The 14,506-nt window shown below is 37.8% G+C and overlaps 1 protein-coding gene across 4 annotated transcripts in view; it reads right to left on the bottom strand.

The window, feature by feature from the left end:
- Nucleotides 1-14,506, bottom strand: part of USP10 (ubiquitin specific peptidase 10) — a 75,780-nt gene that overhangs the window by 36,282 nt on the left and 24,992 nt on the right. The window contains exons 3-5 of one of the 4 annotated variants that reach the window (XM_048870816.2): nucleotides 9,938-9,998; nucleotides 8,037-8,123; nucleotides 4,341-5,366 (exon numbers count right to left, since the gene is read on the bottom strand). In XM_048870816.2, the coding sequence (XP_048726773.1) occupies nucleotides 4,341-5,366; nucleotides 8,037-8,123; nucleotides 9,938-9,998 (1,174 nt within the window). The remainder of the gene's footprint in view (nucleotides 1-4,340; nucleotides 5,367-8,036; nucleotides 8,124-9,937; nucleotides 9,999-14,506) is intronic. The other 3 variants (XM_048870817.2, XM_048870820.2, XM_048870821.2) reach the window with 3 other exon arrangements.

The following is a 14,506-nucleotide window of genomic DNA, read 5'->3' as shown; positions in this document are numbered from 1 at the left end:
CAATTTTGGTATTGAGACAATTGCTGGATGCTTTACATCTAGTCAATGTAATCTAATCACTTAAAAAAATTAAAATTAATTTCAAGGACTATACCTGTTTAAGTCCCCTTTGCCAACTTTGCAGTTTTATAATAATTTTCAAAAAAATACATTTTTTCTCTCCTCTTACGTGGGTGAAAGATACATATAAGGAGGGGGAAAAATAGTATCTGGCTATACAGAGAAAACAGTGAAAATAACAAAACATGAAGTGCTTTCAAACATAAACTACAGAACAGTTCCTGTAATTTCTTTCACTTATAATATTTTAGGTGTTACAACTTTAGAGAAAAAATTAGACTATAGTGTAATTTTAAAGTTGACAGTTTCTCATTAAACAGCCATTTCTGTGCTACTCTGACTGTATCTGATCTCATCTAGTTTAAAAGCAAAGCAGAGCTGGGCTAGGTCAGTACACTGATCATCTTATGTGAGTAGTTCCGCATAAGCAAATAAGACTACATGTGTGAATAAGTCAGTAGGATTTGCCCCCGCCCCAAGGCAAAATTACAGAACATAAGTATCTTTAGTGAACGAGCCTACTACTTACAAGCCTCATAGAGAGCCACTACTGACAGGGGGAAAATAGACTATTTACCTCCACAAGTAGTCCTGCTGGTTTGGGATAGAAAGCCCCAGGTCAATTTCTGGTTAGAGTAGAAAACTCCCAAATACAGATAATCTTTCATTAGAAATTGTCCACACATTAGTTTCCAATTTACTTATAGATTAGTTAATGGCATATCAACAGGATTTTGTGCAAGCATTTTTACATAAGGCATTCTACTTTGCAGATTCATATGACAACATTTTTGGAAGAGTAAATACCCATGGACTGAGTCTCTTGAAGGACAATTAATTAGGTTCATTTACATATTGTGCAAATTTTTATTCAATTTTACCAGAATGTACATTTTAGCTATGGATATGATGGCACTTCTGGCCAAAGTCCCTATTTTTTACAATTTATAACTTTATCCACAAAGTATCATTGGGCTGAGGTTTCTTACGCTTTTGCTCAGGCCTGTTCAGTGGCTAAAAGTAAGAGGTGACTTTTTTTTAATTTTATGTTTAAAGAAAGCCTCTCCAGATGTGGGGGATGACATATTCACACAAATGCAGCTAGGGTTTTTTTGACTGCGTACTGAAACACACTAAATTTTCTATTCTTTAGGGCTGTCAAGTGTTTAAAGAAATTAATCTCGATTAATTGCACAATTAAAAAAATTGATCGTGATTAATTGTGCTCTTAAGCAATAGAGTACCATTTATTTTAAATATTTTTGGATGTTCACTACATTTTCAGACATACGAATTTCAATCACAACACACAATACAAAATGTACAGTGCTCACTTTACTTTTATTTTTTATTACAAATATTTGCACTGTAAAAAAAATGTATTTTTCAATTCACCTCATAAAGAGATTGCACTACAGTACTTGTATCATGGAAGTTGAACTTAGAAATGTAGAATTATGTACAAAAAAACTGCATTCAAAAATAACACAATGTAAAACTTTAGAGCCTACAAAGTCCACTCAGTCCTACTTCTTGGTCAGTCAATCACTCAGACAAACAAGGTTGCTTACAATTTGCAGGAGATAATGTTGCCTGCTTCTTGTTTACAATGTCACCTGAAAGTGAGAACAGGCGTTCGCATAGCACTGTTGTAGCTGGCATTGCAAGATAGTTACATGCCATACATGCTAAAGATTCATATGTCCCTTCATGCTTCAAGCACCATTCCAGAGGACATGCTTCCATGCTGATGAGCGGTTCCGCTTGATAACGCATATTCATTTTCATCATCATGAGTCAGATGCCACCAGCAGAAGGTTGATTTTCTTTTTTGGTGTTTTGGGTTCTGTAGTTTCCGCACTGGAGTATAGCTCTTTTAAGACTTCTAAAAGCATGCTCCACACCTCGTTCCTCTCAGATTTTGGGCGGCACTTCAGATTCTTAAACCTTGGGTTGATTACTGTTGCTATTTTTAGAAATCTCACATCTGTACCTTTTTTGCATTTTCTCAAATCTGCTGTGAAAGTGTTTTTAAAACGAACATGTGCTGGGTCATCCTCTGAGACTGCTATAACATGAAATATATGCAGAATGCGAGTAAAACAGGGCAGGAGACATACAATTCTCACCCGGAGGAGTACAGTCACAAGTTTAATTGACGCATAATTTTTTTTTAACAAGCATCAGCAGCATGTCCTCTGGAATGGTGGCCGAAGCCTGGAAGGAGCATACAAATGTTTAGCATATCTGGCATGTAAATACCTTGCAATACCGGCTACAAAAGTGCCATATGAACGCCTGTTCTCACTTTCAGATGTCACTGTAAATAAGAGGCAGGCAGCAGTACCTCCCATCAATGTAAACAAACTTGTTTGTCTCAGTGATTGGCTGAACAAGAAATAGAACTGAGTGGACTTGTAGGCTCTAAAGTTTTACACTGTTTTGTTTTTGAGTGCAGTTATGTAACCAAAAAAAAATCTGCATTTGTAAATTGCACTTTCACGATACAGAGATTTCACTTAACTACTTGTAGGAGGTGAACTGAAAAATACTATTTCTTTTATCATTTTTACACTGCAAATATTTGTAAACAAAATAATTTAAATTCAACACTGTACACTTTTTCTGAGTTGTAACTGTAATCAATTTGAAACGGTAGAAAACATCCAAAAATATTTAATTAAATGGTATTCTATTATGATTTAGTAGTGTGATTAAAACTGCAATTAATTGCAATAAATTTTTTAACCGTTTGACTGCCCTAAAAACGATGAAACAAAATCTAAGAATTATGTTAATGAAATGTTATAGCTGATTAACATTAACTGCATTTCTTAACTCTAACATAAGCAATCTGAACACTCTTCCCTTGAATATATGCATTATAACAGGATCACAAACACTGGTCAATGAGACATACTATTTAGCAAATACAGTTCAACAGAAAGCAAACACTTTTTTCTAAACTGCTCCTCCAGTAAGACTGTTAAATTAAACTCTGTGCTGTTAAATTTAAACCATGCCTCGTGTAGCTTTAAATGCTTATATGTAGCATTTATATTACTGTATTTTTGTTTTAGGATCATATGATATTATTGCAATGTTTATTCAAAGGACAGAGTTGAAATAAGAAAAGGAGTACTTGTGGCACCTTAGAGACTAACACATTTATTTGAGCATAAGCTTTCGTGAGCTACAGCTCACTTCATCCGATGCATGCAGTGGAAAATACAGTGGGGAGATTTTATATACACAGAGAACATGAAACAATGGGTTTTACCATACACATTGTAACGAGAGTGATCAGGTAAGCTATTACCAGCAGGAGAGCAAAAAAAAAAACCTTTTGTAGTGATAATCAAGGTGGGCCACTTCCAGCAGTTGACAAGAACGTGTGAGGAACAGTGGGGGGGGGGGGGGGGGGAATAAACATGGGGAAATAGTTTTACTTTGTGTAACGACATATCCACTCCCAGTCTTTATTCAAGCCTAATGTAATGTTGTCCAGTTTGCAAATTAATTCCAATTCGGCAGTCTCCCGTTGGGAGTCTGTTTTTGAAGTTTTTTTGTTGAAGAATTGCGACTTTTAGGTCTGTAATCAAGTGACCAGAGAGACTGAAGTGTTCTCCGACTGGTTTTTGAATGTTATAATTCTTGATGTCTGATTTGCATCCATTTAATTTGCAAACTGGACAACATTACATTAGGCTTGAATAAATACTGGGAGTGGATGTGTCATTACACAAAGTAAAACTATTTCCCCATGTTTTTTTTCCCCCTACTGTTCTTCAGATGTTCTTGTCAACTGCTGGAAGTGGCCCACCTTGATTATCACTACAAAAGGCTTTTTTTTTGCTCTCCTGCTGGTAATAGCTTACCTGATCACTCTCGTTACAATGTGTATGGTAAAACCCATTGTTTCATGTTCTCTGTGTATATAAAATCTCCCCACTGTATTTTCCACAACATGCATCTGATAAAGTGAGCTATAGCTCACGAAAGCTTATGCGCAAATAAATTTGTTAGTCTCTTAGGTGCCACAAGTACTCCTTTTCTTTTTGTGGACACAGACTAACATGGCTGCTACTGTGAAACCTGAAAGCTGAAATAGTTACCCACTTTATAACTATATTAGTTTTCTGAATTGTGTAATTAAAATCAAACTTAATCTTGCATTAAGGTAAGTGTCTCTTCTCTCTTTCAATACTGTACACTTTTGTTTTAGGCAAAATGTGTTACTCTTCTACCAGAACGTCCACTCTAGTGTCTGTTAACTATACCTGCAATCTTTATGGCTACAGGATCCTCTGAAACTGGAACAGGTCCCTCTTTGACTTCAACCTGTTTTTCAGGGGCCAGAGTAGATGTGGCAGGAGGGGTACACTTAGTCTCAACATAGGCCACAGGTGTGGAAGCAGAGGGCTTGGAATTGTGAAAAAGACTAGCCCACGATTTTGCAGGCTGATTAACAGGGACTGATCCTGAAACCGGGGCTGTTGCCTCAGTAGTAGGTGAAACATCCTCGAGTTTAGCTTGGTCTGAGTCAGTGCTTTCCATAGTGTGCAATTCTACCCCATTGGCAGCTGTGCCCTCACCAGAGGATTCAAGTGTTTGTCCATTAGTAACACCAAGATTTTCAGTAGTATCAGTACCATCATAAGGTTCTACAACAGCTGTCCTTAAAGGGCTCTCTCTGCCAGCCTCTGAGGGGATGCAGAATTGTTCAGAATTGGTAACACTGCATATTTCAGGCTGCCCTGCAGTCCTGGTATTGTCTAATACACTAGAAACAGAATCATCAGACACAGCTTCACTAATGAAGTCCACAGAATTTTCAGGGCTGTTACAAGTCCTTGGTGAGACTGATGATGGTATGTCTCCTGTAAGTTCCGTATCTTCTGTGCTTATACTATTCAGTCCTGATGAATTTGCATGGCCATTTACAAGAGCCTCTGCAGGAACAATGCCATCACTGACATCTTCCAAATAACTATAGTATCCAGGTGGTCTTTTTTTCTTCTTTTTACGCTCCCGTTGTCCAAGGCCCCCAGATAAGCTATCACTTTCAGGATTAGAACCGCTATCCAAAGCAAGGGCAGGATCAGTGAACTGGCAGTCTATGGAGTTGTAGTTAGTTTCATTAAGAATGTCATCATGGGTTTTCTGAGTTGATGCACAACCAAGGATAAATTCTGGAGCCTGAGGATTCAGAGTGCTTGAAATACTGTAGTCAGTGTTATTCAGCACAGATGACTCTGTCTCAATAACTTCATTAACACCAAATTCAATTCTCCGATAATCCTCCCCTGGACAAAATAAATTAAAAACGTCTGTTAGTGAAGTCCAGTCACAAAGATACAAAATTAGTAACAGACAAGTCTGTTTTCCTGAAACGTAAGTATAAATGACATTCCTCATACAAACAAAAAACATCCTCAATGTCCATTTGTATCTTGAAAAAGGATGGTTTTTAAATATTTTAAAATGAAATGAGGATGAAAAAAGTATCAAAGTTTTCCTGTAACACAGAGTAGGACTTCAGTTTAAGAAAATATGGGCACAGATCCTGCAAGAAACACAGTTGTACCCTTTCAGCCATATGGAGTCTCAATGACTTCACCGGTAGTCTGCCGGGATCCAACTGTAGGATGAGGAACATAGAGTGTGATGAAAAGAACCATCTTTTTCATACTACCGCACATCTTTAAAGAAGGTCTTATTTTCTATGACAAAAAGAAAAGGAGTACTTGTGGCACCGTAGAGACTAACCAATTTATCTGATGAAGTGAGCTGTAGCTCACGAAAGCTCATGCTCAAATAAATTGGTTAGTCTCTATGGAGCCACAAGTACTCCTTTTCTTTTTGCGAATACAGACTAACACGGCTGCTACTCTGAAACCTGTCATTTTCTATAACAGTAAGTCTATAAACTGCATTTTTCCAAAGTAAAGTAAAATCTACCTTTGCAACTGATAAGATTTTTTAATTAAGAATATTTAAGACAAATCACAAATGGCAGAATGATATTTTACATTCTACTCAACTGGAAATGTTTCAGGTTTTGGAAATCCAAAATTATCAGCAGCTTAATAATAAAAAGATAGGATATTCATTTTATGTGTCACAAGAAATACAACTAATGTGACTAGATCAAAGCCAGACACAACATTACATTTAAAATATAAATTGATTGAAAGTGAGTATATGAACAATGAGAAATAATTTACCTCGATAATTTCATAACTTTCAAGAAATGCTAAGAATTTTTCTCATAACAGACTGAAATATATCGAAATGCTGTCATAGTCATGTTTTTTTAAATGTAAAACCCTAACTAAATTCCTGTTTATACATATATCAAAGAACCGTATGTTGCACGTGTATGGAACTTAAGTAACCACCTCATGTATATTTTATCAATAGATTACAAAACTAGTAACACTACATGCCTCAGGCTGCCTTGACATTTAAAGTGTATTAACTGTGACAGAAATTTTCATTAATACCAAACAGGGGTATAATGTACCGTACATACTTGTTCATTAGCCCATTTGTTTATAAGCTGACCCCCCAAGATGGATAGGTAAAAAGAGTAAAAACTGTATGACCCTTTCATAAGCCAACCCTATATTTCAGGGGTTGGCAAACTTTGGCTCCCGGCCCATCAGGGTAAGCCGCTGGCGGGTTGGGACATTTTGTTTATCTGGAGCGTCTGCAGGCATGGAGCCCCTCAGTTCCCTGTGGCCGAGGTTCGCCACTCCCATTGGCTGGGAACGGCGAACCGCGGCCACAGGGAACTGAGGGGCTCCATGCCTGCAGATGCTCCAGGTAAACAAAACGATAATGTATTAGATATTCAATTCAATGATTTAATAGAGTTTAAAATCATCAAATTTTGGTGTAAACTCGTTTATAAGCCGACCCCCGCTCTATGATGCGTCACTTTTTTACCAAAAATATTTGGCTTATGACAGAGTATATAAGGTAATTAAGATTATAAAATTCATGCTGTTTTTTTAATTTTGAATTTTAGTGGTTCCCAGGACAAATTTTCATTAATATTTAATCAGAAAACAATTTTGTGTGATTTTCTATGGTACATATATTACTGCTTCCATGAGCTTGAAAACATTTGTTTTCTGTTTTGCAAAAGGAACAAAAAAAAAGTGTTGCTAAAAAGTGAGTTTCAGATCATCCTTTTCCTACAGGATTCCTGTTCAAACAACACTGGTCACTATTTCAAAATAAATACTTATAATATGGTGCACTAATCTCTACATCTACAGATTCATCTAAAGTTTACCTATACATTTGTTAACAGGATAACACGATTTTGTGCAATTTATTTGTGCACACGGCATTTCAACATATCCACGTTAATGAGTGTATCAGTGTCATGAACACTTGTTTTTATGCAACAGAGCATAACAAAGTTGATGCCAATCACAATGTTTTTAAGTTTTAGGAATAAATTGTGTATTTTTCTTAATACCTGTTGAAATCCTCCTATCCCTTCCAATCCCTAATTAAAACTTATTAAAATTTGAAACCAATCAAGCATAGGATTTTTCCTAAATTCTTATTAGAAAAAATTGCTTTTGGACTAAGACTTGGTATGCGATTTTATAGTCTGGAGCAAAATTGCACATGCTATTAATCCCACAAACAAGGGATTGTTAGCAAAGGAATTTAAATCTATTACCTATAGCCAAACTGCAGTAAGAAAAAATACTTACTTTATAATAACCGTAAAGTGGATAAAATCAACCAAAAAGGAGTTAAGACTTTTACTCCTTTTTTAAATCAAACCCCTGAAATACCTCTTATTTACAGGAACTGTGAAGGTTGGGTCATAACACTCATTTCCACACTGCCACTAGTTATGACAAAATCTTATTTGTTTTAACATTGTATTTAGTGCCTTTTTAAAGAAAAATATGAAAGAGACCAACTTTCTTTTATGGTTATTTTTGTACCTTCCACTTTGCTTCCAGCCACCTTTGTTTCAATCCATTCCGTGGTGTTTCGAGGATCTATTGTTGCATGGATTGAAATGGATGCACCTGAAGGTATGAAGAATACTGCACATTGACAAGATACCCTTTGAAGATGTTACAATGTATCATGTCAATGCATTATAATGAAAGCTGTGAATGCGTATTAAGAATTAGTATGCACTGTCTATCATGCAGTTTTTTAGCCAAATGCAATTATTCATAATATGCATCAACAGCTCCTCCAGCCATTCACTGTAGATATCATTACACCATAAAAACAGTAACATTTTATACTATGGTTATGTGATCAATGGGTAATCTCAACGTTACTAACAAGACTTTGCCTGAGTAATTTTTTCCATTTTAGTTTCAACTGCTTCTTATGCAGCCATAACTATGATACTATGCAGGCATTATAGTGCATGTTTGTTAAGTAGGACACATTTTTGAGGCAAAGTTTGATTTGCCATCATTAACCAATCTCAGGGGAGGGAGGGAGTATTTATGGTCTGGGCAGGATCTGAAAAACATTTGCAGAAACCAGCTTTCTATATAGCCTGTGCTAAACCATACAGAAAGCCATTTGGGTAATCATCCCTATTTCAAACTTAGGCGTTTAAAGTCAGGCACCTAAATCCATATTTAGGCACCTGGATTTTTTTTTTCCCCCAGATTTCCAAAGGTGCTAAGCACTCACAACTTCCACTGACTTTAGATGGAGTTGTTGCTCAGCACCACTGAAAAGATTAGTTAGGTACCCTGAATCTTTGTTTAGGCATGTATGTTTAGTCACCAAAATTTGAAAATTATGGCCAATGACTTTTATCTTTATGTTTATGTTTTCCCTAATGTTACCTTGTGCGTTTTGTTCTTCTATAAAATTTTAATGGCTATTCCAAATGCCGCGCTAATGACCAGCCAAATTTAAAACAAAAATCAAGTATATTTTTAGCTAAAGGAGATCTGGATTCTATTCCCAGTTTTGCCACTAGCTTCCCAAATACCTTTGGACAAGTCTCAACTTCTCTACAATTACGTTAACTCAGCTCTAAAAAGAGAATACTTATCTACTTTGTAAAAGTATTATGCAGACTATTATAAAGAACTGAAATCCTCAGATGGAAGGTGCTATGTAAATATGAAATATTATCTCATTATGAAACCAGGCAGGGGTTTGGTTTTTTTCCTTTTTAAGGTGTGGAGAAAAGGTGTGCATGTGGGGAGAAAATACTGATCATTACTGCTTTAAATCAGAGCTCGGTAATACATTTTTACATTGCGAGTCATACTTTCTCTCTCTCTCTCGCTCTCTCTCTCGCTCTCCAAAAAAGGATTTTCCAGAAAAACAGCTGAGCCACATAGAAACAGAATGTCATGCTGAACACTAAGCAGAACACTGCTCTCAGAGTCATCTTCAGGCTGCAACTGCCAAAGAATACTCTGTGTTGAGACTTTTACAGAGGGGGCAGTAAAAGTCCACAGATGGTTAAGTGTTATCCAAGCTATTTATTTTAGTCACTCCTTGATTAAGAACTCCATACTAAGCAATTGCCCTAAGCAATTTTTTCAACTGAATTCTAAAAGCTTCCACAAGAAGTTTTTAACGGAATTGTTACAGCACAAACTGCCACAGCGAAGTAGCGAGCATACTTACTACAGTTAGCTACAGAAAAATGTTAAAACAACATTCTCAAACATTCTTGTCGATTTCAACGGGCTAGCAAGTGTTGAAAAAGCAGCCTGACAGATACATGCGCATACACATGCTAATCAACCTGAACTGGACTAATTTAAAGACAATCTGTACTGTATCAGGACACTACGGGGAGAGCCCAACAACCTGAAGAAAAAATTAAGAAAAAAAAGGAATGATTTATTACCATCATGACGCTCACCTGTGGACTTAATACCACAAGGAACTGTTTCATTGTATGGAGGAAGCTGCAAAGAAAAGAAAATAAGATTTAATGACAGGCAAAACAGCTCTTTAAAAACAACATTTTATGTTAATTTAATTAAAAATAACTCGATCATTTAAAAATAACTCTTTATATCCAATTGTCCAAAACGCTGTCTTGAACTTATATTTCTATATATATACACTCAGCCCGACATTGTAGTTTGACACTCTACAGAGACTAATTTACTATAATCAGAGATGAGAGATAAAGACTACCATCACCTCGAATTACAAACTCTAGAACAGGGGCGGGCAAACTTTTTGGCCCAAGAGCCGCATCTGGGAATAGAAATTGTATGGCGGGCCATGAATGCTCACAAAATTGGGATTGGGGACTGGGGGGTGAGGGCTCCGGCTGGGGGTGCGAGCTCTGGGGTGGGGATGGGAATGAGGAGTTTGGGGTGCAGGAGGGTGCTCCGGGCTGGGACCGAGGGATTCAGAGGGCAGGAGGGGGATTAGGGCTGGGTCAGGGGGTTGGGGTGTGGGAAGGACTGCAGGCTCTGGCTGGGGTGTGGGCTGTGGCTGGGGCTAAGAGGTTTGGGGTGCAGGAAAATGCTCTAGGCTGGGATCAAGGAGTTTGGAGGGCAGAGGAGGATCAGCGCTGCGGCAAGGAGTTGGGCTGGGGGGTAGGGGGGAGGCTCAGGGGTGCAGGCTCGGGATGGTGCTTACCTCAAGCGGCTCCCAGAAGCAGCGGCATGCCCTTCTCCAGCTCCTATATGGAGGCGCAGCCAAGCAGTCTGCATGCTGCCCTGTCCGCAGGCATCGCCCTCACAGCTCCCATTGGCCACGGTTCCTGGCCAATGAAAGCTGCGGGGCAGTGCTTGGGGCTGGGGTAGCATGCAGAGCAGAGCCCCCTAGCTGTCCCTACATATAGGAGCTGGAGGAGGCCCATGTCGCTGCTTCTGAGAGCTGCGTGGAGCAACCCCCGACCCTGCTCCCCGGCTGGAGTGCCAGAGTGGGGCAAGCCCCAGACCCAGAATCTGGCCCATGGGCCGTAGTTTGCCCACCCCTGCTCTAGAATCATAAGCTGTCCTCCAGTTCACTTCAGGATTCTCCGAGGCTAGCAAAAACATACCAAGAATTAAAGGATGGAAGGACAGAGAGATTAAATAGCTTGCTAAAGTTCACAACAAAAGCCTGTGGCAGAGTCATAACAGAACCCAGGCCTTTTGACTCCATGCCCTCTGTTTTATCCACAAGTAGTATTGCCTTTGAAGAGTTTTAAACCCTCTGCTTAAAAATACAGCAAAATTTAAAGCAGCTATTCTTGATCATCTTATCCTGTTCATGATAGCAAAATAAAGACTATTAACTTTGCACTACCCGTTTAAATAGTGCCACCATAGTACATGGTCACTATCTGGATGGAGAATCAAGCACTTTGGTATAAAATGCAGGATCCATTACCTGGAGCTAGTGAACTAATGTAACTCTTTCACTACTTACATGAAAAAAAAAGAGTATATTGCCTATATACTGGTTTACCTCAAGTATGCTGAAATTAAAGGATAAATAAATTCCATGATAATTATTTCACATGAAAAAGTAAAATATCCTGGAGCTTTGCACCTATAGTACATTCCATGAGGTGTTAAATTTCACACTGCTCTTTAGCTTCTTCCACAAAGCTTGCCTGGTGGTCTGTAGACACATAACGTGTCACTGCACAGGGCACTCAACTGAGTTGCAAACATATAGGCATACATTGATCTTGAAACCCGCTTCAAGAAATCTTAGGATTTTCTACAGCACCCATAATCGTATTATACATGTGCTTTCAAGCTAAGATCTGCATAGCAAGTTCCTTGGTGGAGCCTCATGAAGTCTTCCATTCTTCTCTTTTTCTGGTTATAGGAGGCTCTGGGTAGAGATATATACCTTAAAAATAAAATAATTTTGATTATACTGGGAAAGCTTTCTTGACCAGAAAGCTTTTGCTATGTACTCTGAGGGTGGCCAACTTTAGACCCCTCTGGAAGTTCATTCCACAGCTGAATATCTTAATCTGCTCTCATATATTCTGCCCTGGGCATTATACACTGCCTTGTTCCATGGAAGAACAGCTGTCTTGAAGGCTCATGAAAGGAGATTTGGTTGATAACATACAGGGTCTCGCTTTGAAGGTCAGGCTCATTGGTCTTGATTTGGCAATGGAAGCAGACTGGGAATCAGTGACAGCTCACTGAGAAGGAAAGTAGAAACTCTGCATCACTTTCATCTTTGGCCCCTGATACAGCAATCCAGATTGGAGATAATGAAAGGATCACGATGGCCAGATCTTTTTTCTGGGAAGAAGGGCTGAAATTTATAGCAAGCTGAAAGTGGAAGGCATTTTCCATAATGATGCTCCCTTGTTCATCTGGACTTAGTGAGGAACTAACAGGATCATGTGGTTTTACACCACTCTGATAAATGGGTCCAGACACCTTTAATGGGAGATGTACTGCTGGGTGTCCTCAGTGCGCTACCGGCAGCACTGCCATGAAATCTTACCTCTCCCTGTGGTCTCAAACAGATATTGAAGAAGAGGGAGGACAGAATAGATCACTGGAGGACGAAGCTTCTGAAGCATCTTCTAGTTCTGGGAGGAACTTGCTGAAACTTAAGGAGTTTGTGCCAGAAAGGAGAAAGATATAAGTGGGTGGAATCCCTAAGGAGCCAATGAGATGTTGGGGGAGTAAGAAAGAAAGAAAAACTCAACTGTCAGAAACTGACCCTGAAATTGATAAAATAAAAGAATTACTAAGTAAAGTAATCTGTGTCACGGAATCTATGGGTGATGGCTCATCTTTGAACATTTAGCCTCAGCAATATCTAAATGGTAGCAGGGAAAATAAATCCTTGTTTAGGTAAAAAAAAATTTGTAAAAGTCTATTTTACTAGAAAACTTTCTTTGGTGATGGGCTAGCTGGGATAATGTAAAAAAAAAAAAATTCTTTTTGTAGGACTGGGGAATCTATTTTTTGCTGCGTGGATTTTCATTTAATTATTTGTACACATGGTTCCCTGAATCCTCCCTGTGAAGGTTCAAACTGCTCGGCTGCAAAAGCAAAGCAAATCTGAACTATTTAAACAAGCAGATATATGTCTTCTTTTATTTGAACCAGTGTTTGCTGTGTAGACTGGCTGTCTCATGCTTCCCAGCCTCTCCCCATGTTCTCTCCCCTCTGAATAAAAGCAATCAAAGCTTTCAAGTTTGCCACTGAAAACACAGGACAAGCTGCTATGCAGATAACTGGTACCATTGTCCTAAATGCTAATAGATCACAAACCATTTCTCCATTGAATCTGACCCTTTCTATTCTCTTTAAACAATAATTATTTTTATTTTAAAAAATAAAATACTTTCTTGTATACCATAATGTAAAATTATTTTAGGTACAGTAACAGAATAAAAGTATTGAGAAGACATCTGTATTCCTAATAATCTATTCATATTTTAGACATTTTTTAACTATATAAACATCATCCCTTCTTGGATGGAAGCGAGAATGAATGGGTGGAGAAAGGGGAAGATAAAGAGAGTAAAGTAGAAAACAGAATGTAGCTTAACAAAAGAGAAAAAAATATACGCACTCTTTCTAGATCTTTGAGTAACTACAGGGCTTGGTGACAGAACAAAGACAAATGGACAAAGCTTGACAGATGTTCAAATTCTATTCCGCAGTCAAATACAAGAGTAACAATGTCTCACTCACATTAAAAATATTAAATTCAAGTCAAAATATCTGATGTAGTTACTCTTTCAAGGCAATACCCATGTTGTTCAAGCTATTATGAAGGTTTTAGTAAAGTAACCTCTATGCCTAAATCTTCAAACTTACATGCCTAAAATATATGTAAGTGCCTAATTTTAGGCTCCCAAGTGTTGATTTAAGTATCTGAATCTGCACTTAGATTTGTAATGACAGATTTAATTACTTACCTGTATGCACCCAAGTTTGAAAATTCATCTTTTGTATTACCAAAAGAATCCAAGATGATTCATGGTTATAAAGTCATAATTCTCAATGAAGTGCTGAAAGATTTCAGTTTTACTGAAAATTCACCCATGCTCAGCCCACATTCCTTCCATGGTCAAGGCAAAACAGATTTGCTTTCCAAAAGTCTATGTTCAGTTGTGATTTACAATAAGGTTTATGATTAATGCTTTTATCTTCTTTGTCATTAATTTTACAAGTGGCTTAAGAAAATGCAACACTTTATTTGGAAAGAGAGAAGATAAAATGTGGGTTGTTTTTTTTAAATTATGAAAACCATTCTAAATTATTCCTAACACTTTGTTTCCCTCACTGCACACTATCAGTAGTTTGAAATGATTCACTACCACCCAGAGTAAATCTATATACAACAGGAAATTATGCCATGACTCAAATACTTTACTAGAATATACACACATTCTTTATTTCTATTAGGGTGACCTGATTTTCAATGAATTAGGGTTCCTCAAAATTGGGATACCTTATTTAATTTCCTGGAATGAGTGGAG

Source organism: Caretta caretta, chromosome 12 (genome assembly GCF_965140235.1).
Source record: "Caretta caretta isolate rCarCar2 chromosome 12, rCarCar1.hap1, whole genome shotgun sequence".
Lineage (NCBI taxonomy): Eukaryota > Metazoa > Chordata > Testudines > Cheloniidae > Caretta > Caretta caretta.
Note: the sequence above shows the minus strand (reverse complement) of the source record. Positions and strands in the feature narration are given on the sequence as shown.